The 16,478-nt window shown below is 46.6% G+C and overlaps 1 protein-coding gene across 9 annotated transcripts in view; it reads left to right on the forward strand.

The window, feature by feature from the left end:
• Positions 1–8,539: 8,539 nt before the first annotated feature.
• Positions 8,540–16,478, forward strand: part of megf6 (multiple EGF like domains 6) — a 106,882-nt gene continuing 98,943 nt past the window's right edge. For 8 of the 9 annotated variants that reach the window (XM_060943268.1, XM_060943270.1, XM_060943269.1 and 5 more), the window contains exons 1-4: positions 8,559–8,619; positions 11,760–11,894; positions 13,124–13,233; positions 13,341–13,445. In XM_060943268.1, coding sequence (XP_060799251.1) covers positions 8,564–8,619; positions 11,760–11,894; positions 13,124–13,233; positions 13,341–13,445 — 406 coding nt within the window. In that variant the 5' untranslated portion in view covers positions 8,559–8,563. Of the gene's footprint in view, positions 8,620–11,759; positions 11,895–13,123; positions 13,234–13,340; positions 13,446–16,478 lie in introns of all 9 variants that reach the window. The other variant, XM_060943271.1, reaches the window with a different exon arrangement.

Here is a 16,478-nt window from a genome sequence, read left to right on the forward strand (position 1 = left end):
CTCCTCGCCCTTCAGCAGATACGGGAGGACAATCGGCAGCTGCAGCGGGATGTGCAGTATCTGTTGCAACAACACTATGCATCACCTCCACGCACTCCAGCGAGGGACATCCAGGTTCCAGCTGTCACGCCTGGAACCCCCCCAGCAGTCTTATCATCACCACTGCAGCATGACAGAACATACAGCCCTGCTGACTCAACCAGTGGACATCGCCGCGCCCCGGTGGCAGAGCAGTCGTCACCTCTACCTCGGCCACACATCGCAGGAGCTGAGGCAGCGACATCTACACCGCCACATGGAGGAGCTCCCCATCTGCCAACACCACTGATGGCAGAGCTGACAGAGCACCTGAGGAGCATGAATCTGCCACGGGGTCACTCATTTACGTCATCCTCACCCTTTCCTGCCACCCCACAGTACTCAGCGCCATTCAGCCCACGGCGCCCTTCGTTGGCTCAGAGACAGCAGACGTCATCACCGGTGTCGGCCGGTCAGAGGGCAGTGGCACCAGATCATCACAGGCTGTCACCTGTCCCACAGCGACTGACATCTCTTCCCCCTCAGGAGCTGACCTACCGCGGGCCCAAGATGAGAATCCCAGCGTTCACCGAGGACGACCCACGGCAGTTCAACAGGATGCAGCTGGCGCTCGACAACGTCCTACCACCCGACGCGACAGAGCGCTTCAAATATCAGATCCTGCTGGACCACCTGAAGCTAGAGGATGCTGTCCTGGTAGCGGATGCTTACTGCCACAGCAGCCATCCCTACAGTGATACGATGGCAGCCCTCACGAAGCTCTTTGGGCAGCCCCGCAAACTGGCACTCAGGCAGATCAACCAGGTCCTGGCTGAGCCCCCTGTCAGGAGCGGTGACCAGAGAGGCTTCAGGAACTTCGCCCTGAAGGTGCAGTCCTTGGTGGGGATGCTGGATAAGATGGGGACCCAGGAACAGCTTGAGCTACGGTGTGGTTCGCATGTGTCTCGGTTGCTGCCCAAGCTGCCTCACGAGCTGCGTACTGCCTTCAGGCGGTACATCGACCCAGACCGTGTGCCTGTCCCCACACTCCTGGACTTCGCCGCATGGTTACAGCACGAGGTTGGTGTGCAGCTGGACGAGACCAACGACCCGCCAAAGGCAACAGCGAGCCAGGCAGAGCGGCAGCGGAGCACCAGAGGCAAGCAGCCAGCAGCCACACGCTCCACCACGGTCCTGCTGGTAGATCCCCCAGCCAAGTCAGCTCAGCAGCCATCAAAGTCAGCTCCACGCACACCCGCCAAGGTGGAGCCTCCAAAGAAGTACTGCCCCTTCTGCAACAGCACGGAGCACTACTTCAACCAGTGCACTGCGTTCAAGAGTATGTCACTGGAACCGAGGCTCCAGTGGATCAAGACCGGGAAGAAGTGCTGGAGGTGTGGACGCGACCATCAAGCAGCTCAGTGCTACCTCAAGGCACGGTGCCCGAAGTGCAATCGCCTGCACCTCGAGGTACTGCATGAGGTGAATGCACAAAGCAGGCCGGAGACTGCGACACTGTCTTCACCCAGCCAGCCATCCACCTACTACCTCGACCCAGCACGGAGAGGTAGTTGTGTGCTGCTGAAGATGGTGAAGGTGCTCCTTCATTACGGGGGCAAGAAGATGGAGACCTACGCCATCCTCGATGACGGGTCAGAGCGCACCATGCTCCTCCCCCAAGCAGCGCAGCAGCTTGGCCTCAAAGGACAGAGTGAGAATCTGGCCCTCCGCACCATCCGTCATGACATCAGAACGGTGCCGGGGAGGTCAGTGTCCTTCTCTGTGTCATCACTCAGTCAACCGCAGCAGCGGTACAAAATACAGCGGGCCTTCACCTCACCCGAACTGGGACTGTCCCCTCATTCACACCCAGTTGAGGCTCTCCAAAGGACCTACCGCCACCTCAGAGGGCTGCCTCTTCACTCCGTTACTCAGGCCCGTCCGCTGCTCCTCATTGGATCTGACTACCCAGACCTCCTCATCCCCATCGAGCCTGTGCACATAGGCCCACCAGGTGGACCCATTGCCCTGAAGACACGCCTTGGGTGGACACTTCAAGGCCCCGCCAAGGCTGTCAAGCATCGGTCTTCCACCTCAGCGTGCCTGTTCATCAGTGCACCGTCACCATCAGTGGAGTTGCTGCAGAACGTCACCAGGCTGTGGCAGATGGATGTGGTGCCGTACCAAAACGAGAAGATCATCACCCGGTCCAAGCAGGATGCTGCAGCTGTCAAGTTGCTGGAGGAGAAGACCGTCAGAGTGACAGTTGACGGTGTTCAGCGATATGCCACTCCTCTGCTGTGGAAAGCAGGGAGCCCACAGCTCAACGCACCGCTTGAGGCTGTACTGGGCCATCTACGCGGCACAGAGAAGCGGCTGTCACAAGACCCCCTCAAGGCCAAGTCGTACAGCCGTGAGGTGAAGAAGCTGGTGGACGCCGGCTATGTGAGCAGAATCACTCCTGAGGTGGTCCAGGCGGGAGACAGTGCGTGGTACATCCCTCACCACATGGTCACGCACAACGAGAAGGACCGCATCGTGTTCAACTGCTCTTACACATACCAGGGTGGCAACCTGAATGAGCAGCTCCATCCTGGGCCCACACTCGGATCCTCTCTGCTGGGTGTGCTACTCCGCTTCAGGCAACACCCGGTAGCAGTGTCAAGTGACATAAAGGGGATGTTCCACCAAGTCCGTCTCCTACCTGAGGACAAGCCCTTCCTCCGCTTCATCTGGAGAGACCTGGACCGTAGCAGTGCCCCGACTGTCTACGAATGGCAAGTGCTGCCGTTCGGCACAACATGCAGTCCCTGCTGCGCCACGTTCGCCCTCCAGAAACACGTCCTGGATCACAGCAGCACAGAAGACATCCGATACTCCATCGAGCACTGCTTCTATGTGGACAATCTGCTGCAAAGTTTCCCCTCCACATTAGAAGCCAGGCAGCTGATCAGTAACTTGCAGCATCTTCTCCCCTCTGGCGGGTTCGAGCTACGCCAGTGGGCCACCAACGTGCCACCACTCATTCGGCACATGCCACCTGACATGCGGTCCGAGAGCTGTGAACTCTGGCTCTCCCATGACACAGCTGACCCCCAGGAACGGGCTCTTGGCCTGTTGTGGCACTGCATGTCAGACAGTCTCAGCTACCGTCTTCGCTCCACAGACCATGCTGAGCCCACCATGCGGAGCATCTACCGGGTCCTTGCACGTCAGTATGACCCTCTAGGATTGCTCATCCCATACACCACTCGGGCCAAGATTCTTGTCCAGCGCCTGTGGGACAAGAAGAGGGACTGGGATGATCCACAGCTTCCAGAGGATGTTCTACGGTCCTGGCGTGCCTGGGAGAGTGAACTCCAGCACCTCCCCTTCATCACCCTGCCACGATGCTACACCAGACCAGGGACACGGCCCACAACACAGACCATTCACGTGTTCTCAGACGCATCAGAGAGCGCGTATGGATCTGTGGCCTACCTGCGAACAGTGGACGAGTCTGGCGACATCCAAGTGGCCTTCTTGGCAGCCAGATCCCGGGTGGCCCCTGTCAGACAGCAGTCCATCCCCCGACTGGAACTCTGCGCCGCTCATACAGGTGCCCAGTTGGGCTCTGTCCTGCAAAGGGAACTGTCCCTGCCCATCACCAGCATCATCTACTGGACTGATTCATCCACAGTCCTAGATTGGCTTCAGTCCCAGTCCTGCCGCTACAAGGTGTTCGTCGGGACCAGGATCGCGGACATCCAGGAGCTGACGGAGGACAGCACTTGGCGATACGTCCACTCATCAGACAACCCAGCTGATGATATCACCAGGGGGCTGACTCTGTCACAGCTCATCCAGGAGCATCGCTGGAGTCGCGGACCTCCCTTCCTGTGGCAGGACGAGACAGCATGGCCGACTGGTCCAGGCCCCTCACCCACTATCGCTGCTGACGCCACCGAGCTGCGGAAGTCCCAGTTCTGTGGCCACATCACCGTGACCTCTGACCCTGCGTTGCCTGATGCAGGGAACTTCAGTCAATATCCAGAGCTGCTGGAGGCCACAGTCAGAGCGCGTCACGGGGCGGCCACATCCGCCATCACAGCTGAGGACTACAGGCAAGCGGAGATGGCACTCCTCAGGAAGGCACAGAGTGACTCCTTCCCCGAAGACCTCACCCTGCTCTCAGCGGGGAAGCCAGTCTCCACTGACAGCAGGATCCTCACATTGTCCCCGGAGTACGATGCTGAGACACAGCTGATCCGGGTCGGAGGTCGTCTGCGCAGGTGTGACACGGTTGAGGAGGAGACTCTACACCCCATCCTGCTTGACCCTCAGCACCCCATCACACAGCTCATCATCCGAGACTTCGACAGCCACCTGGCGCACCCAGGACCAGAGCGAGTGTTTGCTGAGCTGCGCCGGCGGTACTGGATCGTGCGTGGGAGAGCGGCTGTCAAGAAACATCAGCACAGCTGTCCAGAGTGTCAGAAGTGGCGAGGCACACCAGTGATCCCCAGAATGGCTGACTTGCCACCATCAAGTCTGTGCTTGCACAAGCCAGCCTTCTATTCCACTGGAATGGATTGTTTCGGGCCGTACCTCATCAAAATCGGCCGACGCACTGAGAAACGGTGGGCCATCGTTTTCAAGTGCCTGACAATCCATGCAGTGCATCTAGACCTCCTCACCAGCATGGACACTGATGCTTTCTTGATGGCCCTGCGGCGCTTTATCGCACGCCGAGGGAAGCCACATGAGCTGCTCTCCGACCAAGGCACCAATTTCAGAGGGGGTCAGTCTGAACTGCAGGAGACGTTCAAAGCCCTCAGCCCAGAGCTACAGTCCCACTTAGCCAGTCAACAGATTGACTTCAAGTTCAATCCTCCACATGCCCCGCACTTCGGTGGTTCCTGGGAACGGGAGATCCGTTCCATCAAAGCTGCCCTACACACTACACTCGATGCACAGACAGTCACTGAGGAGGTGTTGAGGACAGTGCTGATCGAGGTGGAAGGCATCATCAACTCCAAGCCCTTGGGTTACACCTCGTCAGACATCGCAGATCCAGATCTCATCACTCCAAACATGCTGCTGATGGGGCGGCACGACCCCTCCATACCACAAGTGGTCTACACCGACTCCGACATCCTGAGCAGGCGCAGGTGGAGACAGTGCCAGGCCCTTGCGGACCAATTCTGGGCTAAGTTCATCAGGAACTACCTGCCCTCTCTTCAAACCCGCTCCAAGTGGCAACGAGACCGGGAGGACCTCATCGTTGACAGCATCGTGATGATTGTCGACCCTCAGCTCCCACGTGCCCTGTGGCCTGTGGGCAAGGTCACTGCTGTCATCCCTGGAGCAGATGGCAGGGTACGTACTGCACAGGTGCAGGTCAAGGACCGGACCTACACACGCCCAGTCTCACGCCTGGTGAGACTCCCTTCACTCCCTCAGGGCCCCTCTGCCTGACATCATGGACACAACTTTGTTCCACAAAGTTGGGGGCGGCTGTTCAGAATTGCGGTGCCAGGTCTTAATTATTTTGACCTTTAAAAGTAGTAAACAGGCACCCTTGTCAGACATAGTGGCTCCCAACTCGTTAGTTGTCAGGGCATGTTACAACATGCCAACTTCAGACACCCTGGCGCCACTGTCCATCACACTGTGCTGCGTGGACTATATAAGATGCGCACAAACATAGAAGAAAACACAGCACACATCAGACGGGGACTCCATGCAACACCTGCTTCTCATCAGTGAATATTTGGATCCGTTTCTCTCTTTCTTTCTCGGTTTCATTTCTTTCTTGCTTTCTGTCTTTCTATCGCGGACGTGTCAGGATCCAACGTCCATCAATTGTGCCATGTGAGCATTCCGTGCGTCCTTGAATTAAAACCACGGTTTACACGGTTTCTCGTGAGTGGACATCCATTAATTCCTGTTCTAACCGGACAGCCTGGGTAGCTCGCTGTATACCTGAGCCAGTGTCCCTCTTATACAGTCCTTTACCCTGTCCATCACCGGACACCCATTTTTATAGGTGTCTATTGCGTTACACACCAGTGGACCTCGTTAAGTCAGAGTGGAGAGAGGTTGAAAAAAAAAGGTCAAACTTTCTCGCTTAAACTGTGTTTTCAGCCACAAATTTCACTCTACAGACATGATTTTCTCAAAAGTAGTAGTAAAACTTGTCCTGATTCACACAATGTGTCTACCTAAACAATAGGATTTACAGTTTTTGAATGAGAAGCCTCAAACTGAGAAGAGGGCAGCCGAATGGCCTCATTGACACCCATTATAAACGTGACAGAAAACTCACTCATTTTTAACTCGGTCTACTGTCGTCATTTTTAACACTACAGACAAAAAATTACATCAGTTTATTCAGGAGACCCTTCTAGCGCTCACTGTGAAAGAATTTTGTGAATAGCTGCTTTCGGTGTCGAGTTATTTGTCATTGTTCGAAGCCTGGTCCGTAGTAAAACACAGCACAAAATTCAAGACCTTGTGTGTCTTAGCTCATTGACACCCATTATAAACGGGACAGAAAAGTCAGTCATTTTTAACACTACAGACAAAAAATTACATCATTTTATTCAGGAGACCCTTCTAGCGCTCACTGTGAAAGAATTTTGTGAATTTCTTTTTTTTGTGAAAAAAAAAACAGCCTCGGTCGGCATGACACTTCACCTTAGCTGCCCACTTTTTTAGGAACACTTCTGTTCGTACATACAAACTACAAACACTCTTCTTAGAGTTTAGAGTTTATTTTATTTTTAAAAGGGACAGTGCACTAATTAAACATTATCCTTGTGGTAAGGACAGATGTCTGTCACAGGTTATAGCAGTACATGCTAATTTCCGCCTGTAGTCACTTTGTTTATACTCTTGAATAGCTCTTCTTCATGACGGCTGCTGTCTCAAGCACACACATAATCATTGCATTGAAACATCATTGCGGGTCACACATTCACGGCCAGCGAACATGCGTGACCGAATTGCTTCGCGCACTGCATCCTCTCACAATTTCCCCCGGGGAATTGTCCGGTCTAGTTATAAATCTTATCAATAAATATGATGATTTACTTTATCCATTGTGTCTTAATACAGTCATTTTCATTTTTTATGAAATCAATGATGAATTATGAAAAATTTTAGTTGTACGATTTCAATATAATACATTTTTGTTCACTTTTTTGCGTCACCTGATGGATCTATTTTTAATCATCTGATGCAAATAAACTGTTGTAGTTTTACTGTAGCTGTTATAATTTCGTACATATATTTATTTTTGTTTGTGTTAAAATATACATTTAAATTGATGTCTATTTGTTTTCATAAATGTTACAAACAAAAATCAATTTGATTTATTGGATGTTTTTGATTGTTTCTTTTTTTATTTATTTTTCAGGCTGTTTTGTGGATTTCTGTGTGCATTTGGCCAAACAACAACAACAACAACAACAACAACAACAACAACAACAACATTCGACTGTTGTTTATATCAGAACAAAAACAATATAGATGACGTCATCACCACTATCATTTTTTGTATTATTATGATTATTTATGATTATTATTATTATCATCATCATTCTTATGATAAGTAGTTGTGTTTGTTATTTTCAGGATTGTTATCACTCACAGAAATGATTCATGGCAGAGTTAGTTTTTATGCATTTACATCTATTTGATTTCATTTAAAAATGTGTATGTTTCAAATGTATGCATCAAAATTAATTATAATCTACATAATTTAATCAATTCTAAAATGTATGAAATGTAATTACTTAATACATATTAATATGGTTTAAATAATCAAAGGTATAAAACAAACATGATTCTGTTATTTAAAATTTATGTGACTGGTTGTAACTAACCTGATTATTATGCAATTCAAACAATATACTTTATGTATTTTAAATAACTACTCTCATTATTCATTTAGAGTAGTTATACTTTATTAATATTAAATACGTAAACCCGAGGATTATGCATTCAAAATATATAATCTTTATTACACTAATGAATATGAATCATGTAAGGTTTATTTGGTAGGTTTGTGTTAAAATTATCTAAAAAAAAAATGAATGGGAATTTGTCATTTAATAAAATTACATGAATCTTAAAAGTTAGGGTTAAATATTTCTGTGAGTGTATTGCTGTTGTTGTTATTATTTTTGTTGTTTCTGTGCTGGTGTGTACTGTGTGTTCCCTCCCACTCTCTGTCCTTCACCTCGACAGGATCAGAACTTCATATGAAACGGAGCCTCCAGAGGGACTGAAACACAACTCGGTGCAGCCGGACCCCACAGAAAAGGAGCAGGACACACTGCAGCGCACGCGCGGGATCAGTGTGTGTGTGTGTGTGTCCCTCTCTCACTCGGACCCTCAGCATGCAGCGGTGTGTGGTGTAATTTTCCCCTGTGAATGGAGCAGAAGTTCCCCGGAGTCGCACTGCAGCCTGCCCGGTGTCTTGTGAGGCTCCTGTTGCTGGAAGAGGAGGTGAGGAGGAGGTGAGAAGGAGGTGAGGATGTCGCTGTGTGGAGCTGCTCTGATGCTGTGTGTGTGTTTTCCGCACATCGCCTCATCGATCCAGCTGCAGCCGGACATGTGAGTAACAACTTCTCCAACCAGAACCTGAACAAAAGTTCATCACCTGTCTGGAGCTGACTGTTTTTTTCCCCTCATGTACTTATTCTGCATTAAATTTATTTATTGTCCTTACTGAATAATAATAATAATAATAATAATAATAATAATAATAATAATAGTCACATCTGGGCAGCTCTTAATGGCTGTAATGATCAGATCTGTCCACTAGATGTCGCTTCGCGTTATAATGATTCTCATTAATTCATGCTGAATAAACATCAAGTACTGAACTGTCCTGAGGAAACTCCTGAGTTTGCTCAGTTACACTTCATAGTTAATTAACATTTTCTTGCTTGTGGTTCAAATCAAACTACAGCAGTTCTTATTTCAGCTGAAACTCATTGTGTTCCTCTTCAGTGCGGTGATGTGATATCGATATCGTGATCAGTAACATCGAGCTTTTCTGAGACATTGAGTATCAGGACATATTTTTATTTATTTAAATGCAATAACAAAATGACCAGAAGCAGCTGATTTTGTACTTGTACTTCTCTTTAAATTTTTCTCCAATCCGACAGTGGTGCTTGAAAGTTTGTGAACCCTTTAGAATTTTCTATATTTCTGCATAAATGACCTAAAACATCATCAGATTTTCACACAAGTCCTAAAAGTAGGTAAAGAGAACCCAGTTAAACAAATGAAACAAAAATATTATACTTGGTCATTTATTTATTGAGGAAAATGATCCAATATGGCAGCACGGTGGTGTAGTGGTTAGCACTGTCGCCTCACAGCAAGAAGGTCCGGGTTCGAGCCCCGTGGCCGGCGAGGGCCTTTCTGTGTGGAGTTTGCATGTTCTCCCCGTGTCCGCATGGGTTTCCTCCGGGTGCTCCGGTTTCCCCCACAGTCCAAAGACATGCAGGTTAGGTTAACTGGTGACTCTAAATTGACCGTAGGAGTGAATGTGAGTGTGAATGGTTGTCTATGTGTCAGCCCTGTGATGACCTGGCGACTTGTCCAGGGTGTACCCCGCCTTTCGCCCGTAGTCAGCTGGGATAGGCTCCAGCTTGCCTGCGACCCTGTAGAACAGGATAAAGCGGCTAGGGATAATGAGATGAGATGAGATGATCCAATATTACATATCTGTGAGTGGCAAAAGTATGTGAACCTCTAGGATTAGCAGTTAATTTGAAGGTGAAATTAGAGTCAGGTGTTTTCAATCAATGGGATGACAATCAGGTGTGAGTGGGCACCCTGTTTTATTTAAAGAACAGGGATCTATCAAAGTCTGATCTTCACAACACATGTTTGTGGAAGTGTATCATGGTACGAACAAAGGAGATTTCTGAGGACCTCAGGAAAAGCGTTGTTTATGCTCATCAGGCTGGAAAAGGTTACAAAACCATCTCTAAAGAGTTTGGACTCCACCAATCCACAGTCAGACAGATTGTGTACAAATGGAGGAAATTCAAGACCATTGTTACCCTCCCCAGGAGTGGTCGACCAACAAAGATCACTCCAAGAGCAAGGCGTGTAATAGTCCGCAAGATCACAAAGGGCCCCAGGATTATGTTTGGAGAAAGGAAAACACTGCATTCCAGCATAAGAACCTTATCCCATCTGTGAAACATGGTGGTGGTAGTATCATGGTTTGGGTCTGTTTTGCTGCATCTGGGCCAGGACGGCTTGCCATCATTGATGGAACAATGAATTCTGAATTATACCAGCGAATTCTAAAGGAAAATGTCAGGACATCTGTCCATGAACTGAATCTCAAGAGAAGGTGGGTCATGCAGCAAGACAACGACCCTAAGCACACAAGTCGTTCTACCAAAGAATGGTTAAAGAAGAATAAAGTGAATGTTTTGGAATGGCCAAGTCAAAGTCCTGACCTTAATCCAGTCGAAATGTTGTGGAAGGACCTGAAGTGAGCAGTTCATGTGAGGAAACCCACCAACATCCCAGAGTTGAAGCTGTTCTGTACGGAGGAACGGGCTAAAATTCCTCCAAGCCAGTGTGCAGGACTGATCAACAGTTACCGCAAACGTTTAGTTGCAGTTATTGCTGCACAAGGGGATCACACCAGATACTGAAAGCAAAGGTTCACATACTTTTGCCACTCACAGATATGTAATATTGGATCATTTTCCTCAATAAATAAATGACCAAGTATAATATTTTTGTCTCATTTGTTTAACTGGGTTCTCTTTATCTACTTTTAGGACTTGTGTGAAAATCTGATGATGTTTTCGGTCATATTTATGCAGAAATATAGAAAATTCTAAAGGGTTCAGAAAACTTTCAAGCACCACTGTATATATGTTATAAATTGAGTTCTGAATATAAATCACTGAACATTTTTTTTTAATGTCACCCGACTGTATTATTTTGCTTGCAGGTGATTAACAAACCTCAGTCCCGTGATACATGTTGTGGATCAGAATACCTCTGAGAATCGTGATTTGATATTTTTGTCATATCGCGCACCTCCAGTTCCTATGATTATTCCTTTATTCCTTCAACTACTTACACGACTGTTTGAGTCTCAAGGAACTGATTAACTGATGAATAAAAATTGTAGTTAAACAGAAAGGAAGGGGAACGCCTGTCAGTATGTGTCCTGTTGCTCATATTGGCACGATTGCAGCCACAAACGGGATCATGATACATGACAAAAGTATGGATTGTGAATAATCAGTACACACCCATGACTAGAGTTTGATTTTGAATGTGAAGATTTATGGCAAGGTTTCTGAACATATCTGAAGTTTTCAGCAGTTGTTCGAATGCTATTCTTTGTTTTTGTGTCTTTGTGTATGTACAGAAGCTTAGAGATAATCGTAATGGGAATTCAAGGTCAACGTGTGAACATTTTATCCTGAATTTATATACATCTGAAATTACAACCTCACTTTCAGTAAGAGCTTTAACCAGGTCAGGGTCATGGGGCATGCGACGGGAATACACACTGGAGGGAATGCTACTCCATCATCGGGCACCGTGCACACACTCGTGCACACACTCGTGCTATGTTTCTGGGAGGTGGGAGGAAACCAGAGAACCCAGACAAGCTGGTTAATTGACAAAGAGTTGATGCGGCAGCTCTTTAGTCTTGTACTCTCTCTCTCTCTCTCTCTCTCTCTCTCTCTCTCTCTCAGGACGAATGTGTGTGAGGAACAGGAAGTACAGATGATGGGTGTATCGCAGCCATGTGTTCAGGCCTTCACACGTATGATGAAGGTCTGGAGACAGGGCTGTTCTCCTCAACGTTGGTGCATGGGCTATGAAAGGAGGTAAGAAACACACACACACACACACACACACACACACTAGGATGCATCAGTTGCCCTCACTTTCATAAAATCTGATGCATGTTTGTTTGGGTGTTCCTTTTCACCAATAAAGACATCCTGTAAAATTTTTTGACCATATTCAAAAGTCTAATGGTGGCACCATGAGGTTCATTTTTTGCCAAAAAAACGCTTATTTTATGTTTTCGCGTGAGGTTTGAATCCCAATGTTGGACTCCATTTATTGATTTCTTGTGCCCCAGAGATCATGTTAAGAACCTTTGCAAGGGATTGAGAAGCATTAATGTGATTCATAATACATGTGTATTGTTTAAAAGTAGCTGAACAATGATTCAATGAACAGCTAAAACTCAAACTGTGCTTGAGAATATATTTAGAATATGGACTAAAAATGTGGATCTAAGATATTTGGTATACTCTATAAGGTGCCATAACCGACTAGTGGCCTAGTGGTAGCGTGTCCGCCTCTCGATCGGGAGATCGTGAGTTCTATTCACGGTCGGGTCATACCAAAGACCATCATAAAAAAAATGGTACCTACCGCCATCTGGCAAGGCACGCTGCAATACAGATGTGCATGGGCAGTTAAACTCTCGCGGTTACCAGAGGACTAGCCCCCCACTGTAACCCTAGCTATGTAATAGGCGAGAGGCCGAGGGCTATGGAAACGGAGATCGGCACCGCCCGATGCGCCACATACAGGTTGGGCCTGGTTAGTACTTGAGTGGGAGACTGCCTAGGAATACCAGGTACTGTAAGGCGTGGGAAGGACTTTGACTTTTGATAAGGTGCCATAATGTTTCATGAAGAGTGATCGAAATTTTGTCATAAAAGTCATAAAATAGCAGCTTTTTCCATAACTTTGAGCTCCTGGTGCCACCATTAAACTTTTGAATTTTGTCAAAATATTTCACCCAGTGTGTTTTCTTACCAAAAGGAACAGAAAAACAAAAATGCATCATGATCGGAGGAACTTTTCATTTTTAGGGGGCAACTGATGCACCCTAACACACACACACACACACACACACACACACACACACACACACACACACACACACACACACACACACACTTATATATCTAGCCTGGGTTTGTCTAAGTGTTATTTGCTTGTTGTTCTCTCTCTCTCACACACACACACATATCCACATAGAGTGGTGTAAAACCTCTACTGTCCATAAACGTCCTGCTCTATTTGTCTCTCTCAGGACAGCCTACTTTACAGCCTACAGGCAGGTGTACAGCATGGAGCTGCAGACCGTTTACAAATGTTGTCCAGGTTGGACACAGAGAAGAGACGAGAACGGATGTTTACACAGTGAGTAAATCTGTCGAGAATGTGAGTGATCGGTTTGGTTTAATGAAGTACAACCTTTTTATACATGTATAATGGCTCATTTAAGCGTGTGTGCGTGCTCGTTATAGGACTGTGTTCTGCAGATACCTGCTTTAATGGAGGCAGGTGTGCACATGCAGGTGATCAGGTGTGCGAGTGTCCTGCCGGATTCCAGGGAAGCCGCTGTCAGTACGGTGAGTTTGGAAACCCGGTTCTCCTCCTCTGGACTGATTCTGTTTCACCATCTGAAAGAGCCGGGAGGTCTGAAGGTCGGTGCAGATGTACAGTAACTGTAGACTAGTATGATCTTCCAACATTTCCCTTTCAAATCTGCAGAGCAATGGCAGATGAGTTCGATATGTTCAATGTATGGGACGTAAATACTCAGTGATGTTCCAATGTAATAAAACTTCATGAGTCAGTCTTCCTCTCAAGCTGATCTGACTTTGTCCCGGTCATCCATCTTGCCCTCAATGCTGAGTAGTTTCCCAGTCCTTGCTGATGAAAAGCATCCACACAGCACAATGCTCCCACCATCATGCTTCACTTCAACTCCAAAAACATGGCCACTTGGAACAAAAAAAGGAAAAAAATTGTGTAATGTGGAGCCATTTTTTTAAACATTAAAGGAGAACTGAAGTCATTTTTAAACTTGCATTATTTCTTAATTAACGTGTTATTCAATTATGTTTTCAGTTTTAGTAGCCTTATATCGTGACTTGTATTGGCAACGAATTGCGATTAAATATTATACTTATCAGCCTATTCGGTTTTTAGCCGTGTTGAATTTAGTTCGTTTGATCCACGGCAGGCGTCGCTTATCCACGTGATCTTCGCGAGACTTGTGTAAGACTTTGAAACGTGAAGTCTCAGCCAGGTGTCAGTGCTGCCATTTTGAAAACTGCTTTCCAAACGAAGTATTGCAGAAAAACGAGTTTAAATGACGATTACTGCCTACTTTTTTCAAACTTTCCTGATTGTTATCAAAACAAACAAAACTTCCGGCTTGATTACATCAGCATTCGAAAGAGGGCGCGCGTGTCTTTTGGCAATGTTGGCAGATGTTGGTCACTTTGATTTCCGCTGTACGTTTTACTTCCGTCCTACGATGTCTCGCACAGGTCTCAACGAATCTCGTTTACGGCCGTTGCTTTGACATACGAACTGATATATTACAGAGCATATTTCAAACACTCATAACTTGCTAAAGCAGTGACAAAATAGTTGTCAGAAATGCATTCCTATATTTAATAAAATGAGAAATAGAATTTTGAGAATAAAAAATTTGCCTTAAATTCTCCTTTAAAGAAGTTTGGTTTTCAGAATATTAACGTTTAATTGGAATGGATTTCCTCAGAGATCCACATGTTCAGTTTTGGTCAACTGATGTTAGTTTAGAAGAAACCATGTCACCAGTGTCAATCTGTATTCTCACATCACTGTATCTCAGACAAGATCGGTGATAAGAGACTTGGCCTTGCTGGTCCCGGTCACCACCACCAGAACCTGCTGGCAAGTCAGCTCATCCTGTGGTGGCCATCTCAGGAGGGGTCGTTATTCAGCCACTTTCCCAGACACTTTGATGAGGGACACTGGAGCCAACAAGACCACTGAATGAGCAGCCTGTATGCAGGACGGTGATGACGGGGTGTCCAGGTGTATAGCTCAGATGATGATGATGATGATGATGAAGTTAGTTTTCCACTGAACATTGCACTTTTTCCAACATCACAATGTTTACTGAGAGTCTCCAGGTTCTTCAGAGTTACTGTGGTCACTGGCCTGCTCCTCTGACTTGTCCTCCTGACATTTGGTTGACAGCCTTCGCGAGGCAGAGTCACGCTTGTGTCATTTCCTTTCCACTTTTTAAAATAATGGATTGAATGATCTTTGAGTGAGGTTGATACCTTTTCAGAACTTTGTCCTGGACTTGTTTTATCCTGTTGCTCCGTAGTCTTCATGGTGCTGTTTGTGTCAGTATGTAACTCCTTCCATGAGCTGGAGCTGATTTTGTATAGTTCAAAAAAAAAGAAGAAGAAGTATTTTTAATTAAAGTAATCCAGATTACACAGAGTTTGTTTCTGCCCAGTGGGGCAATGATGTTGGAAATCTGTTCAGCTTTCAAATTAATGTTACAACTAGACGGCCTTTCGATTTTATAAAATCAGTGAAATTTAGTTCCTTTTGAAATGTGGTCATTGTGATATATGTTTATTTCTGTAACATCTCACAAAATATCAGGCCATTCTGTGGCTGGGAAGTTATTTAATTTGAGGGGATTGGAGCAAATAATGTGCATGAAATCGCTCGCTTTGCACAGTCAAGCAGACAGAGGAAGTCCGTGTGTGCGCATGCGCAGGTTTACCTTTGAGCGTGCACTGACGGTTCCATCATTCTGTCGCTAAACGAACAGCTGATCACACCGAGGTGCTCGCTGAGCGCCGATATTTATTAGTTTGGTCCTGTGTTTCCTTTCCTTCGTATATAACATAATGTCTTTTCTTCTGGCTTTCCGTTACTGTAGTCGGTCTTTCATGTTTCATTTGCACGCTCACGTCCTCCATTTTTCTCTCCTGTTTCAAATTTGTATCCCACAATGCCTTGCGCGAACGGGGAAAGCCCACCACGTGATGTGATGCATGATGTAGTATCTTGAATTGGGTCATGGTGAAGCAGGAAAAAATAGCGGAGAATTTAGGGCCACGTGGAGATAAATTCATTAATTGTTCTATTAAAAAATAAATAAATAAAATTGGAAGTCTGTGATTCGAATTTAGTAGCTTTCAGTCCACTCAACAAAAATAATCAGGTGTCAGGGAAAATTCTTTTTATGACCTACACTTGGAAAATCAGAAAGGCAGTCTACCTTTAAAGTTAAAACTCTGAACGTCGATGTTAAAGATATTTTCTCCCCATTACACACTTAAAAAATTTTTTTTGTCATGGGGCTGTTCACATTGTTTGAGATGTTAAAGGAAAAGGGTCAAAGGTTTTAATAAAACATTAACATAACAAATAATAATGTGCATTCCAGTTTAAGATATCAATATTTTTAAAATAGGGCGGCACGGTGGTGTAGTGGTTAGCGCTGTCGCCTCACAGCAAGAAGGTCCGGGTTCGAGCCCCGTGGCCGGCGAGGGCCTTTCTGTGCGGAGTTTGCATGTTCTCCCCGTGTCCGCGTGGGTTTCCTCCGGGTGCTCCGGTTTCCCCCACAGTCCAAAGACATG

Source organism: Neoarius graeffei, chromosome 16, assembly GCF_027579695.1.
Source record: "Neoarius graeffei isolate fNeoGra1 chromosome 16, fNeoGra1.pri, whole genome shotgun sequence".
Lineage (NCBI taxonomy): Eukaryota > Metazoa > Chordata > Actinopteri > Siluriformes > Ariidae > Neoarius > Neoarius graeffei.